Here is a 22,555-nt window from a genome sequence, read left to right as displayed (position 1 = left end):
AGAGCTCTCTGTCTCCCCAAGGCTTGTGGTTAAGGTGCTGCCGCTGCTTTCTCCAGCTCTCTCAGTTTTTGATTGGTATATTTGGGTTTAAACAAGTAGAGCTGTGCAAACAAGTAGAGCTTGTTTTACATAAGAATCATCAGCCACTGTTTTTTCCAGGTTTTTTTAAACTGCTTTACTTGCTGGTGTTAAACTGTTGGTGAAGGTGTTTGGTCTGCACGCGTATTGTAAACAACAATGCCGTCATTTCATGCGTGATTTTGCCTCTGCGCATACGTCAGAGTTAGAGAGCCTCCGTTGACACGAGTGGAGCATTGCAATGTTATTGTGCAAACATCATGCGAATGAAATCTTGAGGTTACGGATTACTGGTAATAATGTTGAAAATAATGTTCCGTTTGTTGCACAGACTGATTATTTTGCTTCATAAGACCATATATAGATCATTCATAAGAATATCATCAGGAGCCAAAGGGATTAATTTGACTCTCAAAGTGAAGGCACCCATTGACTTGCATTTATGAATCACCAAAGACTGGTTTTAGCTAAAAATTTAGCTAAAAGCTGAAAAAAGAAAGTCACCTACTTCTTGGATGGCCTGACGGTGAGTAAATTAACTATTCCATTAATGAACTCTGAAAAGCATGTAGCTTACTAATATTAATCTGACTACGAACAGACTTAAGAAAAATATTTTACTGCGGGCATTCATAAATCTCATCTATAATGTTCATTAAGACTAAAGATTATGAACATCACAGGAACATGCTTAATAGGTGACTCCAATTTTAAGAAAGGCTATATAAGATCTGGCTGTTTAAAATATTATATGACATAATGACTAAATATATGTCTCAAAATATTTACTTACTGCAGCTGGGGAGATCTGTGCTACTGAGGTGGGTTGTCGAGCCATTGGACCAGTCTGGCCAGGTTTAGCTTGCAGTTGCTGGGCTTGTACTAACTGTGGTTGCGCTGTGCCTGTGGCAGATATCTGTGACCCTGACCTGGCAGCTGCTGTCTGTGCCTGCTGTTGAAGCTGTGCTCGCTGGCCTTGCTGCCCATCAACAGGTGGCTGGGAGACAGCTTGCCTGCTTGAACTTGAAGGTCCACTTTGTCCCTTCTGTCCAGGCCCAAGAGGTCCTTGCTGCCTGGATGACGAGGGGTGGTCCTGTTGCTTCCTGCTGGAGGACCCTTGATGTTGGGAGGACTGTTTTCCAGAGCGGGAGCTATGTTGGTGGCCTGAGGTGTCACGGGAATAATCTGAGGAGTGGTAGCCCTGAGATCGAGAGTCTCCCCTCCTTCCTGAAGATGACAAGGAGCGGGAGTCATGCCGCATGGATGGATCCTTTGAGGAACGTGACGATCGAGAGGAACGAGGCTCATCTGAGTGGCGTGAGGAGTGCCTACCAGTACTTCCACTGCTGTGATGGCGGTGCTCTCTAGAGGAAGTCTGGCGGGTTTGACCATAATCATCTTGTGGCCAAAGATCTTCTGGTGGCTCATCATAATCATGGTATGTGTGCTTGACATGGCCTCGCCTCCCAGAATGACCACTGCTGCCATAGTGACGGGAACCACGAACATCGCGGGGCTTCTCAAACCAGTCTGTCTCCTCTTGACCGAGATGGTATGCTTTGGAAACCAAAAGCAGATCACAATCAATCTCGATGTCTGATGGCGAAAGAGGATTGCACACTTGTAAGACCATGCAAAAGAAAAAGAAGAACAAAAATAGCCAAGCTTAAATAAAATGCATGCAATGTATTTAAACTCAACATACAACATATAAAGCCATTTTTTTTCATTAATAGGTTTGGAAGTCAAAACCATTCAATACACACAAATGAAACACCTTGGAAAAGAACAAGAGTGGGCAAAAATAAAGAGACCACACAACAACCCATGCAGTTTTTGGAACTGAGCACAACATTGAGAGTCAGTTTTATTGAAAGCTGCATGTTGCCTGGAGACAAAACAAGGGCATGCACTTGATTTTCACTTCTTTACTTCAGCTATTCACTCTCTTTCTCTGGGTGGGTGGGGGATGTTTAAAGTGGGCAGTAACGCTGGCATTCAGCTCCCAATTACCTTCGCTGTCAGAAACAGCACAATGCATATCGTCAATTATATACATATCATCTGGTTTGTAGACATGGGTCCGGGGCAGGTCTCGAATATGGTCCTGCACATCGGGTAGAGAGTGACTTGAACCATATGAATTTGATGGATAGCTGAAAGCCCTCCCAACACCCATGAGCTTTGTCATGAGATGGGAGCTCTCCTTTTCTGAATACTGAGAATGCAAAGCGGGGTGCACACTGTGGCCATAGTTGCTGTGGTATGACCGGTCTACACGGTCCCGTTCATATGACCTGCTTCTGTAGCCCCTCTCACAGGGAGAGATTTTGTCCATGCCATAGCCAGTTGAACGGGACCTGCCATAGCCATAGAGACGTTCATCATTATGGTTGCCCCGTTGTGGACTGTAAGTGCTCCGTAGCCCATAGATGCCATCCTGAAGTTTATGGTAATGGGAACCTGAGCCATAACCACTGGTTGCAGAGGTGCTCATGGTGTAAGAGGCCAGATCTGCCTCCACATCATGAGCTTCCTCAATTGGGGAAAACTTGGATATCTTCTGCTCAATGCCTTGTTTACGATGTTTGCTCCTCTTGGAGGACATGACGGCTGAAGGGCACAGGTTCTTTGAGGAGTGCCTTTGGGCTGCCCATGTAGGTGTCGAGTGACTGCAGTCATCATAGTAATATGATGATCCCCCACCCATGCTACTGCTTCCCACTACCCGGCCATGCGTATTTGCCCCTTGTGCTTGGTAGCTGCAGGTGCTCTTACCCCTGCCATGATGCTGGTCGTACAGATCTGCATCACGTTCATCCTCTGGTCTGCCAAAAGAGCTCCCCCCTCGAGTGTGAAGTCCGTCACTCCCATATCGTCCATGACCCTCATTGCGATGTGACTCTGAACTAGAGCCCATGCCTTCTTTGGTGAGTTCACATATGTCATCGATCATGACATAGTTCCTTGGGACATTCTGATCTAGGTTGGAGGATCCATATAGGCTATCACTGGTGTACATAGAGGGGCTTTCCATTGAATGTATATGGTCAGATAGTGTTGTCTGGCCATATGTATTGGTAGGAATTGTATTATATTGCCCATAGGAACTGGCTGTGGTTACTGTATATCCATAAGTATTTGCAATAGTTGTTGTGTATGGCCCATAACTACTGGATGAGATTGTTGTGTATGGCCCATAACCAGAGGCTGCGGAGGTTGTTAAAGACCCACCATATGTATTTGAAACAGAAGAGGAGTAGGGACCATAAGTGCTTGCCATGCTTGTGCTGTATTGGCCATAAGATGAACCCAAACCAGACTGGCTGTAACTCATATCTTGGGCAGTGGTTGATACTACAACTGTAGGATTACTTATAACCTCATAATTAGTGGGCATCTTGTGTTCAAGGTCAGCAAGTGATGTCTGTCGTGGCTTTTGGTGAAAAGGGAGAGTGTCTGTCTGTGGCTGATAATTGCTTGCTTGACTGACCGGATAGGGGGGTGCCTGGCTTGGGTATGGTGTACTGTGGGTTGGATAAGGGACTGGACCAGTGGGTGGTAGGTTAGGCTGAAACCCTGGTTGACTTGGCTGGGCTGGAGTTGGCATTGAAGTGTCTGTTGGATATGGAGGCTGGCTCTGTGGGAAGACTTGGGAAGGAAATGTCCCTTGGACCTGATAAGATAGGGTTGGATAAGTCTGCAAGGGGGTGGGTTGGGGGAGAGCTTGAGCTTGAGTGACTGACGGATAGGGAGGTTGGTTGAAACCTGTGCTCTGTGGGGTAGGTGCCGGTGGGAGACTTTGGGAGTACTGGTACGACATGAAAGATGATGTGGGGGGAAACTGGGCTGCAGTGTTCAGCTCACAAGTAAACTGGCTGAGTGGTGCCGTGCTAGGTCTGGTCAGTAGCCCATTGCTCTCAAAGGATGAGGCTGCAGCTGTCAGGCGAAGATTGTTGAGCTCAGAGTCTGACATATAGTCTCGTGAATCACCCATGCAGCGCAGGTATGTTAGCTCCCTCCTGTCTCTATCCTTCGCCAAAGTTTCTTTTCTCTGTGTGATGCCCAACTCCAGGTATCTAAGTTTGGCGTCAATTTCCTTTTCTCCTCCTCCAACTCAGCCTGCTGTTTACGTAGCTTTGTAGATTCCTGTTCAACAGCCTTCAGCTCATGGGTCAAGTCCTTAAGTAGACTGGCCTTTGCAGCTAAACGAGAACTCCCTTTCAGAGATGGCAGAGAGGGCATAAGTATGTGGGATAGGTTAGGGGTGACCATAGGCAGTTGTGTCTCGTCTGGTGGAGGGCTTGGCAAGGTCCTCTTCACCTTCCTTAGGAGGGAGCTCTGCTGCAGGGCTGCCAGCTGTAGAGACACAGGGCCCAGGAGGAGTGAAAGAGCCAGGACCATGAAATACAGAGGACAACACAATGTTATATATTAGAGTACTACACATAATGACTAGCTTAGCTCTAACTACTGGTTTAATGTGATATAAAACTGTAAAGGTGATGAAACGCGGGGGAACTTTTTGAGCAATGTTGCCATCAACGGGCAACCAGGTGAGACACAGGGCCCACGACCAGATAGAAATTTGTTGTCCATTCTCAATGGGAAAGTGCCCAAGCAACATCACTCGGCAACAATGCGGGGCAACATTGATCAAAAAAATTGCCCTGTGTATCATCACCTTAAGAATACACATTCCTGTCCATACAATACATGGTATTATTGCTGCTGTAATAATTCATTTCTCTTAAAAAAAGAGAAAGTCTGTGGCACAAGCAGGCAAAAAGGTCCCAGAAACTGATTGAAAGGTTATTTACTCCATTCAAGAAGGCAAAAAAGTGCATGTGAAAACATATTTTAAATGTACTTTCTAAAAACTGCATATACTGTACTGTTAGCGGAAAACTAAACACAACACCATAACAAACAACAACAAACTACATTGAAACAATATTACACCAGCAAAAAATAAATAAATAAATCCAAGGTATATACAAACTGCCATTTTTTAGTATCTCAGGCTTGTAGACATAATAATTAATATCACAATTAATTCACACTACAACCTCACTTCAATAATTACATTTTCTGTATATATAATGTATAAACAGCAGTTCATATTGTCCTTTATACAAAGTGCAAGTTTGTAATCAAAGAGATAATAAATGACACATACCTGACTCTGAAGGGCTTGCTGTTGATAAAGTGAAATCCTAGCCTTGGTATTTTCATCTGTAGTGGGACTGAGAGGCTTAGGGTCTGACAAAGATCTCTGAATATTCTTCATTGGGCGGGGAAGGGCCTGGTGTCTCTGTGATGGCTCAGCAATACAGGACTTCTGCTGCGGGGTGACATGTGCTTTATTCAGCCTCTCATTAGAAGAGAATGATGTTTCTATGATGCGTTGTGGAGAAGAAAGAGGAGAAACAGGGGAATACAGCACCTGTGGAGATTTAGGTTGTTGCCGGATCAAGCTGGACAGAGACTCATTGTGCAGGTGATGCTGCTGGTAACCAAACTCCAAAGGATCAGGCCTCCGCCTCCCAAACTTCAGAGCACTCTGTTGACCTGGGGAGAGTGGATCAGCTGATCCAACCAACTGGATACTGGTGGGGCTGACAGTGGTAGCAATGCTTATCTGTGGAATAACTATGCTTTGAGACTGAGTCTCAGGGTCAGTTTGGCAAGCTAAGCTTTGACCCTTCTGTGTTCTCTCAGGACCAGAAATATAGTGGACAATTTCAACCTTGTTGGGGTCTGGGATGGTGACATGTATGCTCGGGGATACTCTAACCAGCTGCTCGGTTTCTGTTTGGCAAGAACAGTCTCGAATGGTCTGGATGGCAATGCTGGAGGATGTTGTCTTAGCAGTTGAAGTGGTAAATGTAGGTGCTTCGGATTTGTGGTCTACACCAGATTCAGCAGAATGTCTTGAGTAACGGGAACGTCTTCGTCTAACTGGCTGTTCCCACTCTGCCTTGTCTTCGTCATCATCTGTCTGAACACTGGAGTCCACACTGCGCCTAGTCCGTCGTTTTCTTGATACCAGATATCTCTCCTCTCCATCTTCATCATCTGTTTGCACACTGCAGTCTACTCGCCTCTGGGGGAACATTGTCAGTTCTCCCTCATTTCCATCTTGCAGTCGAGGCATAGATCTTTGTTTACGCATGGACCAGATTTCTGGCTGATCTTCACTATTTCTCAAGCATATCTCTGATGTAGAATTTGGTAGTGATCTTAAGAAAACCTGAACATCATTATACAACATATCTGAGGCCATTTCCTGTTGCTGAACCATTCTGCCAGCATGATCACTGATTATTTGAGTATTTGAACTGGCTGCAGCAACAGCTGTTGCAGTCTTTTGTCTCTTTTGTTCCTCAAGCTGCTGCTGTAACTGTTGTTGCAAAGATTGTATCTGGTCAAGCTGCTGTTTTTGTTGAGCTAGTTGCTCTCTCTGCAGGACCAACTGGCTTTCTCTCTCAGTTTGCTGCTGCTGCAAAACTTGTTGCTTTATAGTCTGCAATTCTTGAATCTCTCGCTGTACTAGCATCTGCTCTTTTTCTCTATGCCTCTGCAACTCTGTACGCTCCCGCTCAAGCTCTTCCTGAAGCCTTAGCTGTCGCAATTTTTCCAGTTCCACTCTCTCTCTCTCAATTTGCAAAAGTTGTTCCTGCTGTTGATGTAGTCTTTCCTCTGTTTCTTTTTCTTGAGTTTGAGCAAGATTTCTAATAGCAGTAGTTCTACCTCCTTGAGATGATGGGGATGGCTGTGCTTTGGGAGTAATAGGATGACTCTGCACTGGAGGATAGGGTTGAGCAGATTGTTTAGATTGTGGTAGTTGGTGTTGCATAAGAGGCGTCTGGGCCGTGGCCATGTTCTGAAGGTGGGGCTGAGATAGATTCATTGGTTGCAACTGGATCTCAGTTTGGCTCATTGCCACAGCCACTGGTGTTGAAATAGGTGCTGATGTGATAGAACCAGCAGGTACAGAAGAGAACTGAATTGGTTGTGTAACAGTTCCAGCTACTGTTAAGCTTACTGGAGAATTGCCAAGGTACAATGGAGTATCTTGGATTGTTGTGATAGCTGGAGACTCAGGTACTTTTGTGGATGTTGTAACAGGGAGTGGATTGGGTGTAGGATATTGTAAATGTGCCTGCCCAGTTCTTGGAGCTAGTGGCAATCTAGTTAGGCTTGCCAGAGGTACTGGTGTCATATTTGGTGAAGGATAAGGTCTATAAACCCCTCTTAATAACGGATGTAGCACAGAAGCTGGCTGGGTTGTAATTGGAACTGTGGATGCAATTGGTGTATTTATAGTTGAATAGATCATGCCATCAGATGATCTAATAGCTGATGGATACATAGCTCGAAGACTGGCTTGTCTTGCATTTATGAGATCAGTTAGAGCTTGACTATGGGAAAGAGGCTTTCCATCTGGGGTGTACTTGAAACCAAATCTGGGACTTTGTTGCAGATTAATTCTACTAGGTGGACCACTGCTTCTTTCGGTGCCCACCTGGAATATGTCAGGGTTACTACTATATCTATCTATGGAGTTAAGAGCTGCACACATGCGACTTATCTCCCTGGCAGTTGTGGCACTGTACTGGGCAAGATTAGACTCTGCAAAATCACCTGAGAAATATCCATAATCTGAGCTGATATTGGTCAGGGAGCTGTACCTTCTTATTGGTAGATCTGCCACATCACCCTGACGAAGATCTGTGTAGGAGCCATATTGAAGCCCCATTCCAAGGTACCCTCCATCATAGCCATCCTTTACTGTGTCTGTGAATAATTCTCCAGAGGAATGAAAATGGGGATCAAGATTTGCTGAATATGACGACAACCCTGCCTCTGCAAGGTTAGTTTCAGACATTGATGGTTGAAGACGTCCAGGGAGGGGCAACGTGTATGATTTAATTGCGTAATCTTGGTATGTCTGTCCATCTTGCCGTAAATCATGTTGTTGATAAAGCTGTGGTAATGTGGAAGGTGCTCTTGATGATAGCTTAGAAGTCTCATCTGTGACTGGTTTCTGGGAGAATGGACCACCCACACAGCTGCCACCAAAGGGCAGGTTATAAACCATGTCACAGCACGTCACTTGATTTTCAGATTTTATTTGCCCAGTTAAATTCATTGCATCCTGGCCTTCCTCTGATTTGATGAGTTGTGTGATAGTAGCTCCTGCTCCTTGTGCAGTGCCATCTATCTGGACCATCATCACATGAGGCTTTACGTTTGTCAGATTCATTATTCCTGTCTCTGCTTGCTTTCCCCTTAAATCAAGAGAACCTCCAGCACTATAAACCTCAGATGTCATAGCCGGTGAGATGACATTAACCTCTGTGGCAGTACTTGTCTGAGTGACAAGCATATCCTTTTTGATTAGAGGTAGTTGGCTAGATAAGTTCAACTTAGCAAAAGAGGCAGCTTGTTGTTGTTGAAGCTGATGATGTTGCTGAAGCTGCTGCTCAAGAAGTTGTTGTTGCTGTTGAAGCTTCTGCTGCTGTTTAAGTAACTGTTCTTGCTGGATACTCAGGTCTTCCAGCTTTGCATCAATCTTTGGTATAGATGGATCAATTGGTGGTGGCTTGTTTGGTGCCAGGCAAACAACTGTTCCCATATCTTTGCCCAAATCAACTCTGCTTTCAAGAGGATCACAATACAGCACAGGGTGCTTAGGCTGGGACATGAACATAGATGCAGCTACAGTAACACTGATAGTTGTTGCTGTTGGAGTCACAACATGCATCTGCTCCTGTGTATTCAGGTTCATTATTAAGGGCTGAATAGTTGTGGATTGACGAATGGGGCTTCCTTCAACAGACCCAGAATATTTTCGAGATTCTGTGGCTAAGGAAGTCAAATCCATACCTTGGTCAGTCATGATAATTGGTGTTGGCTTTATGCCAGTCCGTAGATCTACTACACTTCCACTCTGAAACCTTTGTCCTTGCTCAATTCTTGAAGTACCAGGAACTGTGGAAATACGACAAAGGGAAATGTTTTCCATTGACATTGATCCACGTGTGTACATGCTAGCAGTGGTGACCATGCTTGTTCCAACACTAACAGCTCTATAGTTCTTGTAGAATCCATGCTGTTGTGATAGTTGATGTGGTGGAGTATCAGGAGGGCTGACAGGAGGTGAGTAGGCATCAAATGTTGATTGGCGGCTAAACCTTGTCGGTGAAGACAAAGGAGATGTAGCTGTGTTAACTGTGACTGGCTTTGGTGGGCTAGTGGGCTCAAGCTCTTCTGTTCTAACCATAAAATGGGTATCTTGAGAGGACTGCTGTCTAAAAAGGCTTGGTTGAACAACCCCATGTGAAGTCTGAGTGCCATGTGTCATAACTGGAGAGGTGTGAGAAGCATTCCCAGATGAAGCTAATATTGAAGGGATAACTGTCTGAGTTGAAAGCTCAGCTGTTCTCCTAGCAAGAGATCGTGATGGACTATGAAGAGGAGATGAAGTGGGAGAAACAGGTGGACTCCTTTCATGGTAAGTATAACACCTAATTGATCTCGGGCCAGATTCACTTATAGCTTCTGAGGATGTTGAATTATCCCTCATTTGGACTCCCTTGCTGATTGCCATTTTCCTTGCAGAACTTTCTCTTTGGTTGCAAGCCTGAGTGATTGCAGCTATTTTGTGAGACACATTTGAAACACTAGCAGTGGTTGTGGTGGTCTGCCGACCAAATAAATTGGGTTGTGTGGTGGACACCGTTTGACTGGCACTAGTTTGAGAGACAGTGACAGCATCCCTGGCATACACTCCATAAGCAGCAATAGTTGTGGCAGCAACTGCTGGTGTAATACCATTTTTACCTGTTTGATTTCTAAGTCTTTCTTTTGGCCCATCTTTTGAGAAATGCTGAGTTACTTTAACATCAGGTATCCGCCCTCCTGTCCCAGCTTCAGAAAATGATATTGGTGCTGAGATCTGGGTAGGGCTTGTGCCAGGAGTCAGTAAAGCATTGCTTTGTTCCAGCAACTTAGCAAAGGCTGAGCTTGTATCTAGTAACTGCTTTTCTGAGTAGGATACATCCATCTCCACTTGGTCATCAAGCTGCTTTGAAATGTTTTGTGAGGTTTGGCGGATCTCTTCATAGATATCAACTGTCTCCTCATTATCATAGTGAATATTCTCTTGATCAGTATAGTCATATTCATCCTCGATATCTTGTCTGTTTCTAATGTCTGACTCTTGATAGGTGTTTGTGCTGTACTGTTGTGAAGATTGTGGCGGTGTCTGCTGCTTTTGTTGTTTCTGCAACATCTCTGCTTTCCTCATCATTTCTTCATATACTTCTTCTGCACTTTTTAATTTCTTGCCACTCGAGGAAGTAGTTGTAGCAGCTGTAGATGATGTAGTTTGTGGTTTTTCAGTAGGAGAATAAAGTGACATGAAGGTTGGTAAGTTGTACTCACTACCAGATTTGTACAGCTTTGATGACATTTCATAGCCCTCGCCATCTGAGTCAGCCGAAGGAGAGTATTCTGAGCAGGAGGACCGGTGGAGTTCCTCCATCTCGGCTGCCTGTCTTAGCTCCTCTGTTGGAGAAGCATCCTCAATGGGGGATAGATTGCTTGGGGGAGTCTTGGATCGTTCTCTGCGTCTTTGCGCCCTTAGCTCTTCTTTGTCACGTTTTGTTTTCCGGACAGTGCTTCGTATTCTCTGTTGCTCCACTTCTCTCATCTTTTCCTGCTCCCTTAGGAGTTCTTCTTCTTCCCTCAATTCGTCTTCTTCTGAAGAATCCTCAATGGTGGGTAGGAGAGGGCCGTGGGAGCGATGCCTGGCCTTCCTCTGCTGCTTCGCCTCCTCCAGACGCTGTCTGCGACTAGGACTACTGTCACTGTCATCTTCCATAGAGGATATGGAAGTAGGGGATATCCCCGAGGTGTAGCTAGAGGTGGTTGGTGGGAGGGTGGAGGAATATTCCCCTCTTGACCTTTCTTCTGGAGAACCAGTGAGGCTTTCCATCTCCAGCTCAGGCTCTCTGTCAAGACTCAGGTCATTGTCATTGTTTAATTCCATGTCTCGACTATAACTGCTGGTGTTGTTCAATTCTATGGTCTTGAATCTGCGTAACCCTCCTTGTGAGGCCATGAGGTCCTCTTCAGCTGATCCTTTGTAAACATCACTCGCTGTTTTACTCTCTTCCTCAAAGCTACTAGAGTGATAAGTGAGACGGCGCTTTTCTTTTCCTGAGTCACTGATGTGCTTTTGTGCCTTTTTAAGCTTTTTATAGCCATAGCCTTCATCCTCATCATCGTCCTCTTCTTCCATTTCCTCTTCTTCATCCTCATCCTCATTCTCCTCATCTGCACTCATCTCCATAATTTGCCTCCTCATAAACTCCTCATCAGTAATCTCTTCGGGCTCAACATTTCTTTTTTTATGGCCACTCTTCTCTCCTGCAGCAGCAATTGTTCTAAACTCTCCCTCAGTTGGATCTTCCTCCTCTTCCAAAATACCTTCAAGGTCCTCATCTGAGTCATATTCCTCCGGACTGATTGATATTGAGCGAGATTGATGCTTCCTTAAGTCACCGTGTTGCTGTTTTCCTCGCTTTTTGTCCTGTGCTCTTTCTCCTTCAGATGAAAATTTAGACTCTAGAAGGGGTCGCATGGAGCTCTCCAGCTTAATCAGCTCAGACGGACTTGGTGGTGTATGGTGCCCAGTCAGACCTCTCTCACTCATCTTCAGCTCTTCCTCGTGGATAAGACCAGTAATTTCACTATGTGAACTGGAGATCCCATCAGAGGAATAGCCAGTATCACTCAAACTCTGTGGGCTCCGTGATAAATCATGATTGCTGTTTGTCTTGCTGGTTTCCTGGGAGAGCAAAACACAAAAATACAAAACATACACTTAGACGTATGAATGCCAGTGCACACCATAAATTCAGTCTATAGAGTGGTACTCTATCAATCTGTTAACTGAGCCCTCTCTTTATTAATCTAAAAATCTTCTGTTAAGGGCATGCAACAAGCAATGCAAACATATGCAACTTCACTTTGGCCTCTTTTTGAAAGTAATTTTAAGATTAAAAATACTTAAGAATAACATTTTTTACAAATGTTTACATTACTGTGACCCAATGGCTTACCTCATAGTACTTGGTAGTACTCTGTAATTCTTTCTTTTCATCTTTAGTAGGTGTCTGAATTGACTCTGTTGTTCCTCTCTTCTGAGTTAGTTTATTGTCCTTATTGTCAATGCCAATCTTATCTAGTTTGGGTGCAGTTTCCTTCCTCACTTCTTCACAAGTAAATGCAGTAGTGGTAGACAAAGGAGGTTTTATAGCTGTAGTAGGCTGTATAGATGTCTTTATATCACTTGCTGGTCTAGCTAAGGGGGAAGAGAAACCACTCTGTTGAGAAACTGGAGGTTTCTGCTTTGGTGACATTGCCTGAAGCCCTTGCTGCTGCTTGCTGGGAAGTTGCGGATGCCGAGGTGAACCCGCTGGCTGATGGCTGGGAGATGAAGGTAGAACTGGAACAGGGTCAAGTCCACCAGACATCAGTCTCTGAGTCTGACAGTTCAGACAGAGCCATTCTTTCTTCTGCAAAACAACAGGGAAGTTTATGTTCAATACTTAAAATCACAAAATGATCTTAGAGTTTACTTTATTTTGAAAAAGGTACACAACGTAGCAAATATATAAAGTAATAAAAAACAAAGGACAATGCTGATAACAACATACTGAGGGAATAAAATTATTGTGAACAATACTTTTTTATTGCATTAAAGTGGCAATAAAACAGAAGTTGCAGTAGAACTTTAAATCCGTATTGTGAAATACATCCAAGTGTAATGGATTATGAAAAAAGAAAAACATGTAGAGTAGGACTTGGTTGTATCTATCGGCTGTTGATTGAATTTTGAGATGTGCGTGTCACACTCCAAAATTAATGCAAGCTTGCAGTCAATTGTAAAAGTGCAGGGTTTAAGTGAACTAAAAATGATTGAGGAGAAACGCCTCGGTTACGGATGTAACCCTCGTTCCCTGAGGAGGGAACGGAGACGTAACGTTAGTGACTAACGAATGGGGGTTTCGCTTAGAAGCCTATCAACTTCGAGTTTTGAGAAAACGCCCAATGGCGTGCCAATGCCATGGGGCATGCGGAATTTGCATACATAGCTCCGCCTCACTGCGTGAGTATATAAGGAAGTACGAGGCAATATCGCATTATGTTACCTGCTTGAGGAGCCAAGACTGAACTCCTGCGTTCCAGGCAACACAGCTCGATGTGGCAAGGGGACGTTACGTCTCCGTTCCCTCCTCAGGGAACGAGGGTTACATCCGTAACCGAGACGTTCCCTTTCATTCAGTCACTACGACGTAACGTTAGTGACTAACGAATGGGGGTCCCAATATAATCCCGCCACTCAGCTGTCTTCCAGTGCCCTGCGTAAGTGTGAGTACCCTGTCGTAAGACTAGTACGGACGAAGGACTCCCACTTAACACAGGATTACCAAGGTACACTGGGAAGCATATCCCAGTGAGGAAATGCCAAGATGCCTACCCGTGGGGAGGACTAAAGAGACACATATGACCCGGAGAGGGTTGCATATGGAAGATCTCTAGGGTACCAGCCGAAGGTGGATTTTTAACCCTAGGGGTGGCGGGGACACGCCAAGGGAAGAAACCCGCTCACTGCGGAGACTTACGGTGAAATACACATGTGGGGGTCGCCAGAGGGAACCATGCACATGGGGCACCTGGCCGGACATGAGGGTCTGGGCTCGAAAGGGCAGACTGAACTGATGTCGGCGTCGACAGTGCTGGAGGAGCTCAGGGCTCTCGGGGAACTCACCTGAGGAAATATCGCACGTATCCAGTCCGTGGAGTGGAGTGGCGAGCAAGCGAAGACACCTGAACCTGGTCCATCACCGGCCCCTCGGGGGGGCGAGTACATAGTCGGACACTGGCTCCACTCGGAGATTATAGAATCTGGCGAATGTGTTGGGTGTCGCCCAGCCTGCAGCTCTGCAGATGTCTGCTAGCGAGGCGCCATGCGCTAGAGTCCAAGAGGAGGCCACACTCCGGGTGGAGTGCGCCTTCACACCAAGGGGACATGGTCGGCCTTGCTGCTGGTAAGCCAAAGCAATGGTGTCCACAATCCAGTGAGACAGCCTTTGCTTCGAGAGAGCACTTCCCTTCCGCTCTCCACCATAACAGACAAAGAGCTGGTCTGAGGTCCTGAAACACTGCGTCATGTCTACGTAGGCGCGGAGAGCGCGTACTGGACAGAGCAATGCCAAGGCTGGGTCTGCCTCCTCCAAAGGCAGCGCTTGCAGGTTCACCACCTGGTCCTTGAACGGAGTGGTGGGAACCTTGGGCACATGTCCAGGCCGGGGTCTCAGGATCACGTGAGAGTTAGCCGGCCCGAACTCCAGGCACGCTTCGTCAACCGAAAATGCCTGCAGGTCCCCGACCCTCTTAACGGAGGCCAATGCGGTCAGCAGAGCTGTCTTCATGGACAGAAACTTAATATCAACCGACCGCAAAGGCTCAAAGGGAGGTCTCTGCAGAGCAGTTAACACTACTGCGAGGTCCCAAGAGGGTACGAGAGGAGAGCGAGGAGGATTCAGTCTCCTGGCTCCCCTAAGGAACCTGATGACCAGGTCGTGCTGACTTACCTTTTTGTTCTCCAAGAGATCATGGTGGGCAGATATTGCAGCCACATAAACTTTGAGGGTGGAGGGAGACAGCCTTCGCTCCAGCCCCTCTTGGAGAAACTCAAGCACGGACCTGATCGGGCATTTCCAGGGGTCTTCTTGGCGGGAAGAGCACCAGGTGACGAAGAGGTTCCACTTCAACGCATAGGCATGCCGAGTGGACTCTGCCCTAGCGGAAGTGATGGTGGCGACCACAGTAGGTGGTAGGCCACTCAAACCTGCCGCGTCCCGTCTAGGAGCCACACGTGGAGGTTCCAGAGGTCGGGACGCGGGTGCCAATGGGTGCCCCGTCTCTGAGTAAGGAGGTCCGGTCTCAGAGGAATAGGCCAGGGAGGGGCTGTCGCAAGGAGTATGAGTTCGGGGAACCAAGTCCGGCCGTGCCAGTACGGGGCGACCAAAAGGACCTGCTCCTTGTCCTCCCTGATCTTGCACAGGAGCTGTGCAAGTAGGCTCACTGGGGGGAACGCATATTTGCGTAGGCCCCGCGGCCAGCTGTGCGCCAGTGCATCCGTGCCGAGCGTGCCCTCGGTCAGGGAATAATACAGGCTGCAGTGGGAAGAGTCGTGGGAGGCAAACAGATCTACCTGTGCGTCGCCGAACTGTTCCCAAATCAGCTGAACCGTCCGGGGATGGAGTCTCCATTCTCCCGGGAGAGGCTGAAACCGCGAGAGCTCGTCGGCTGCGTGGTTCAGAACTCCCGGAATATGGACAGCACGAAGGGACCTCAGGCGCTTCTGACTCCATAAAATGAGATGGCGGGCGAGTTGAGACATGCGGCGGGAGCGTAGACCGCCCTGGTGGTTGATGTACGCTACTACGGCCGTGTTGTCTGTCCGGACAAGCACATGTTGACCCTTCAGCAGCGCTCGGAAGCGGTGCAGGGCGAACCGTACTGCCAGCAACTCGAGGCAATTGACATGCAGGAGTTGCTGGGGTCCTGTCCAGGAGCCCGCGGCTGCTTGTCCATTGCACATGGCACCCCAGCCCGTGGCAGAGGCATCCGTCGATACGACAACATGCCTGGAAACTCGTTCTAAGGGCACACCTGCCCGTAGAAAGCTGAGGTTCGACCACGGGGTGAGCGTCTGTAGGCAGGCCCGAGTCACTTGGACCCGGAGCGTGCCAGACTGCCATGCCCATCTCGGGACTCGATCGCGAAGCCAGTGCTGAAGCGGTCTCATATGAAGCAATCCGAGCGGCGTTACCGCGGCTGCAGATGCCATATGCCCCAGGAGCCTCTGAAATAGTTTCAGTGGAACCGCATTCTTGCTCTCGATCTGTCGGAGGCAAGTCAGCAGAGACTGCGCGCGCTCGCTCGAAAGCTGCGCGTACATGGCGACCGAGTCGATCTCCATACCGAGAAAAGAGATCCTCTGCACTGGGCAAAGTTTGCTCTTCTCCCAGTTGACCCGAAGGCCCAGACGGGTTAAGTGGTGGAGAACCAGATCTCTGTGTCCGCAAACCTGCTCTCGAGAGTGGCCTAGTATGAGCCAGTCGTCGAGGTAGTTCAGGATGCGGACCCCGTGCTGCCAAAGGGGCGCAAGGGCTGCCTCGGCGATCTTCGTGAAGACACGAGGGGACAGAGATAACCCGAATGGGATAACTGCGTACTGGTATGCCCGCCCCTCGAAAGCAAACCGTAGGAACGGTCTGTGTCGAGGAAGGATGGAGACATGGAAGTAGGCGTCCTTCAGGTCGATCGCTGCAAACCAATCGTCCGGACGAACGCATTCGAAAAGGCGTTTCGCAGTCAACATCTTGAACGGAAGCCGGTGAAGGGATCGGTTCAAGATGCGAAGGTCCAGGATTGGCCGTAACCCACCGGTTTTCTTGGGTACAATGAAGTAGGGGCTGTAGAACCCCGACCTCATTTCGGCTGGAGGGACAGGCTCGATCGCACCCTTCGCCAGTAGAGTGGCAATCTCCGCACGCATGACGGGGGCATGGGCCCCGGTCATGGTATAGCGGACTCCCCTGTAACGGGGAGGAGCCTGCGCGAACTGAATCGCGTAGCCGAGCCTGATGGTCCGGGCAACCCAGCGGGACAGCCCCGGAAGCTGAAGCCAGGCTTCCAGAGACTGCACCAACGGGGTCATACGGACGACAGACGTACCCTGGGTGGGGCAGCGAGGCAGCGTTACCGGCGCGGACAGGGGAGGCTGTTGGGCGTCCCCGGGTCGGAGCACGGTTAACGGCTGCGCCCTGACAGAGGAGACCAGGGAAGGACTCGCGTTCCACTGGGGTCTGCTCTGCCAGGGGGCTGGCGACAGAGAGGGACGAGAGTGGCGAGACCCGAGGGTGGCGCGCACTGCCGTCACCGATCTCTGGGGGCTCAGGGATGGGGTTGTCAGTTCTTTCTTTAACCACATTAGGGTGCTGCTGACCCGGGGGCCAGCAGCTGAACAAAAGATTCTCCCCCGGCCCTCCACCGGGGGAAGGAGCGGCCCTGCCGCCGTCTCCTGGAAAGAACTGCCCATCCCTGAGCCGTCCGCATCAGGAGGGCCGCTTAGCCTGGCGTTTCTTCGCGGGCTGCGGGGCTGGAGCGGACTGGGACGCCTTCCTGCGGCTGCCTCTGCGCGGCCCGGGTGGAGGCTGCTGCTTGGGTGGCGCAGAGGCGGAGGAAGCCGCGGGAGGGCGTCCTCGGCGGCGAGCAGGCTGAGGCACCTGCGCGGGCGGTGGGGTGGAGGCAGCAGCTGACCGCCGGGGCAGGATGTATTTTATAGCCTCAGTCTGCTTCTGAGCAGCCGAGAACTGTTGGGCGAAGCTCTCGACCGCTCCGCCGAATAGTCCATCCTGTGATATGGGGGCGTTGAGGAAACGTGTTCGCTCAGCGTCGCGCATATCAGACAGGGTGAGTCATAAGTGTCTCTCCTGGACCACATTTGTGGACATCACCTGACCCAGGGAGCGTGCGGTCACCTTCATCGCCCGGAGAGCGAGGTCGGTGGCGGCACGCAACTCATTGCTGAGTCCTGGATCAGCCCCTCTCTCGTGCATATCGCACAGCAACTTGGCTTGGTAAGCCTGAAGAGTTGCCATGGTATGCAAAGAAGCGGCGGCCTGCCCCGCAGCTCTATAGGACCTCGCCACCAGAGATGACGAAAACCTACAGGCCTTGGAGGGGTGCTTTGGGTCACCACGCCAGGACGAAGCGCTCTGTGGACACAGTTGCATCGCAACAGAACGTTCGACTGGGGGGACCCCAGTGTACCCATGAGCCGCGGCTTCATCGAGAGAGGTGAAGGCGGAAGAGGCCGCCAAACGTTCACGGGAAGACAACGGGGCCTTCCAGGAACGCGCGACCTCTTCATGCACCTCGGGGAAGAAAGGTATTGGAGGAGCGGCCGAACGGGTGTCCGGACGCGCCGCCCCCAAAAACCAATCATCCAACCGCGAACGCTCGGGCTGAGGCGGAGGGTTCCACTCCAGTCCAAGCGCTGCGGCGGCCCGAGACAGCATGGCTGTCAACTCTGGGTCCGACTCGGGCAATGCTGGCGCACCCGAAGGTGGCAGCACAGCCGAATCATCATCCTCAGATGACTCCAGCCCACCTTGTGATGCGGCGATAGACATCACTTCCTCCTCCGCCGCGCCAAACGCCACAGTCGGGACAGCAGGAGCCGGCCCCGATGTAGACGCCTGAGCGCGGACCGGGTCAAGTGCCTGAGAGGGGGGTGTGGGCCGAGGAACTAGCGTCGGAGCTTTGTTCCACACCGTCACCCTCAGATCACCCTGGTCACCAGCCAAAGTGCCGCCTCCAGAGGAGACCGCAGATTGGGGGGTGGCGGAGGGGACTCTCGTTCCGGCATCAGCACGGAATTCACGGAGTCTTGATCGAAGCACTGAGATGGCCAGGTTCCCGCAGAGAGAACATGAGTCATCCACGAGCGCTGCCTGAGCGTGCTGAAAGCCCAAACACGTCACACAGCGCTCGTGCCCGTCGAAAGAAAAAAGCGATCTACCGCACCCAGAAGTGCACGGACGAAACATCCTGAAAAGGACGTGTCACGTGCAAGCTCTTTTGTGAGAGGAAACTTTGCAGTCGATGCCGAAGCGCCCAGGGAAACACACACCAGCTGGATGCAGACCACTGCACAGATCAGCAGGCAGGAAGTATGCGATCACTGGAACGCGCCGTCACACCAACACCGACTGGAAAGCTGCTCGTCTCGAAGAAGCTGACAGAGTCTCAGAAGGCTGTAGGAGTGAAGAGGTAGGTACTCTTGGCTCCGAAAGCAGAAACATAATGCGATATTGCCTCGTACTTTCTTATATACTCACGCAGTGAGGCGGAGCTACGTATGCAAATTCCGCATGCCCCATGGCATTGGCACGCCATTGGGCGTTTTCTCAAAACTCGAAGTTGATAGGCTTCTAAGCGAAACCCCCATTCGTTAGTCACTAACGTTACGTCGTAGTGACTGAACGAAAGGGAACTGCCATTTTCACAGAAAGACTAGCTATTTTCATTACACATTATGAGGTAACGTTTAAACTGTTAGCCTGTGGCATACCCAAACTAAAATAGCTAAAGTTCATCAAGTAGTCTCCTTTTGAAAGCAGACCGTGGTCAGAATTAATTATGAAGACAAAATGTATAAAGGAATTAAATGTATTGGGAATTTATTAGAAATGTATTGATATGAAATGTCTTTATGGAATAAAATATGATATTGGCCTTATTGCAATCTAGAAATGCAATGCAGCTAAAGCCACCGGCTGATCATGTTTTATTTCAAATGTGAAGATGATAACTCTGAAACTCTGACTTTTGTGAAATATTTTTTAAGGCCATGCCATGTGATTTTATTTAAAGGAACACGCCAAATTTTTGGGACTTTAGCTTATTCAACATATCCCCCAGAGTTAGAGAAGTCCATATATACCATTCTCATCTCCGTGTGTGCTATAACTCTGTCTGACGAGCAATGATATTACGCAGAGCCTGAAAATAGTCCCCAGCATGCTCTCTGTGCAAGCAGGTTGTCACGTTAGTTATGTTGAAGGAAGCACTGTGTAATATCATTGCACCGCTGCACCCATGGTACGGCAGCAAAGTTCCATGATTATTACGCAGGAATGAGAGTATAGTTCCTAGCCAAATCGGTCTAGAAAATCGCAACTTTTAATTTTCCGTCTGCCTTAGTACACGATGTAACTATACACATCACAACATGCAAATAGGAAAATTTGCATTATTTTGTCACTTATTGAGCAGTAGTATAGCTGGAGCCATTTACCTCCAGTCTTTGTGCTAAGCTAGGCTAGTGGTGGGTGCGTCAGACAGAGTTATGGAACGCACAGAGATGAAAATGGTATGTATGGACTTATCTAACTCTGGGGGATACGGTGAATAAGCTAAAATCCAAAAAAGTCAGCCTGTTCCTTTAAAGACTTTAAAACGCTAACTGATGTTTATTCACATCTTCTAAGCATCCATCCATTCACTCTATTACAGGGGTGTCAAACTCCTGGATGCCCAACCCTGCTCCAACACGCATACCTGTAGTTTTCAAATAATCCTGAAGGACTTGATGAACTGGATAATCGTTTAATCAGGGTTGAAGCTAAACTACAGAGAACTGAAGAACTGAGTTTGTAGCTGGCCTATTGTTTTGTGGTGCAAATGCCCCATTCAGTTCCAGTCTCCACTTTAGTCAAAAAAACATAGACAAACTTTTAGTCAACCTTTTATTGGCATATTTTGCTAAATTTACATTTGGCAATATGGCTCTGTTCTAAATTCCCCATCCTTTTCATGAGCTCCATGAAAAGCCAAGACAGGGAACAGTAGCTTCTGGGGACAACCTCACATTTTGTTAAACTGGGAGGGCAGCATAAATCCCCCATTGAGAACAGAGCATCCATCAACGACAACAGAATGACATTGATTAAGTTAAACACATTTTAAGGTGAAGCTGGGGTGGAGGTGGGTTGCAAAGCATCGTGCAAAGAAAGAAGCAAGCAGGCAGACTGAACTGAAGCTACGCTTAAGTAAGGGGCCCTGTTTGAGAGTTGCCAATTTAGTGCATAGGAATTGGATCAGCTGATATGGGCGGGTTGGAATTTTTTCAATCAGCTGATAGCGGAGCTTGACTACGTACAAAAAGCCATTCTTTTAATCTCTTCACATTCTTTGTTCTAGTTCCCTCACAGTCCCATTCAGCTGATAGGGCCATTAGGGGAGGGTCTTTGTCTTCCCAGGTATGAAACACATCAATATTCATGATGATTCACACCCTCCCTGCATACGTCTTCCTGACACAAAACGTGTCTTACAAATTTTAAATAAATATATTGTTTTATGTGAGTTGGCAGGGTAATTTTTACATCATTTTGAAGCAAAATCATTCTAGCCTACATGTTCCAGTTTTCAAAAGTCTTGTGAACAAATATTCAGTATGGGTTTCATGGACTTATTTCAGTAACTTGCATAAACGTATTTTCTCAAAACTACAAACTTTTACATAAATGCAGCTCACATATTATTGTAGCAGAGTTTGTGCTGAATACAGAGTAATCAGACTTTAGCCATGAAAATGTTACAAGTAAGAAAAATAAGCACAAATGTCAGGGCATGTCAAAACACCTCCAGGGCCCAGAAAACACCTCAGACCCCAGAGGGTTAAAGACAACCATTGCTGAAACAACCCAGCTTGTTGGGTTTTATACATTAACCCTGGGTTGAAAAGCAAAATGCGCCAAACATTAGGCTATATGTTTTTACTCTAAACTCATTTCATAATGGCATAACATATGAAAACATTTGAAGTAACAAATGATAATCTATATAAGCTATTTTTCTCTAGTGTAGTGAAGTGTCCTTTCTAGTGATTTATAGTTATATGCCTCCTTTTTTTACCAAATCGTGCAGTCCTAGTTGCTCCTGATATCAGCATGTTCACAGTTGTGACTTTTTCTCCTTCGTTATGTATATTTGGATTATGTTGTGTTGTAAATAAATGCAAACAAAAAAAAAAAGCCATTCTTTTAATCTCTTCACATTCTTTATTCTAGTTCCCTCACGGTCCCATTCAGCTGATAAGGCCATTAGGGGAGGGTCTTTGTCTTCCCAGGCGTGAAACACATCAATATTCATGATGATTCACGCCCTCCCTGCATAAGCCTTCCTGACACAAACGTGTCTTACAAATTTTAAATAAATACATTGTTTTATGTGAATGAGTGGGCAGGGTAATTTTTATATCATTTTGAAGCAAAATCATTCTAGCCTACGTGTTCTAGTTTTCAAAAGTCTTGTGAACAAATATTCAGAATGGGTTTTATGGACTTATTTCAGTAACTTGCATAAACGTAATTTCTCAGTGTCAACTTTTACATAAATGCAGCTCACATATTATTGTAGCAGAGTTTGTGCTAAATACAGAGTAATCAGACTTTAGCCATGAAAATGTTACAATTAAAAAAAAATAAGCACAAATGACAGGGCATGTCAAAACACCTCCAGGGCCCAGAAAACACCTCAGACCCCAGAGGGTTAAAGACAAGCATTTCTGAAACAACCCAGCTTGTTGGGTTTTATACATTAACCCTGGGTTATTTGCTGGGATGTTTTTGAAATAGTGCTGGATCAATCAACCTGATATTGAAGGTTTTTCATTTTAAATAAATATCTCTAAAATCTCTGTTGTATATATATATATATATATATATAGGACAAGGACACTTCATATAAAATATATTTTTTTATTCAATGACAAGTCATTCTTTTACAATCATAAAATACTCAAAAACATTTAGTAAAC

General features: G+C 47.3%; 1 protein-coding gene across 1 annotated transcript in view; it reads right to left on the bottom strand.

Moving 5' to 3' along the window:
- bsna (bassoon presynaptic cytomatrix protein a) overlaps positions 1 to 22,555 on the bottom strand; it is a 56,331-nt gene that overhangs the window by 8,042 nt on the left and 25,734 nt on the right. The window contains 5 exon segments of the mRNA XM_079826552.1: positions 872 to 1,635; positions 2,092 to 4,185; positions 4,188 to 4,437; positions 5,258 to 11,938; positions 12,213 to 12,668. Coding sequence (XP_079682678.1) covers positions 872 to 1,635; positions 2,092 to 4,185; positions 4,188 to 4,437; positions 5,258 to 11,938; positions 12,213 to 12,668 — 10,245 coding nt within the window.

The sequence above is a fragment of the Gobio gobio genome (genome assembly GCF_949357685.1).
Source record: "Gobio gobio genome assembly, chromosome: 10".
NCBI classification, from domain to species: domain Eukaryota; kingdom Metazoa; phylum Chordata; class Actinopteri; order Cypriniformes; family Gobionidae; genus Gobio; species Gobio gobio.
The sequence above is the reverse complement of the archived record's forward strand: the minus strand, read 5'-3'. Positions and strand labels throughout refer to the sequence as shown.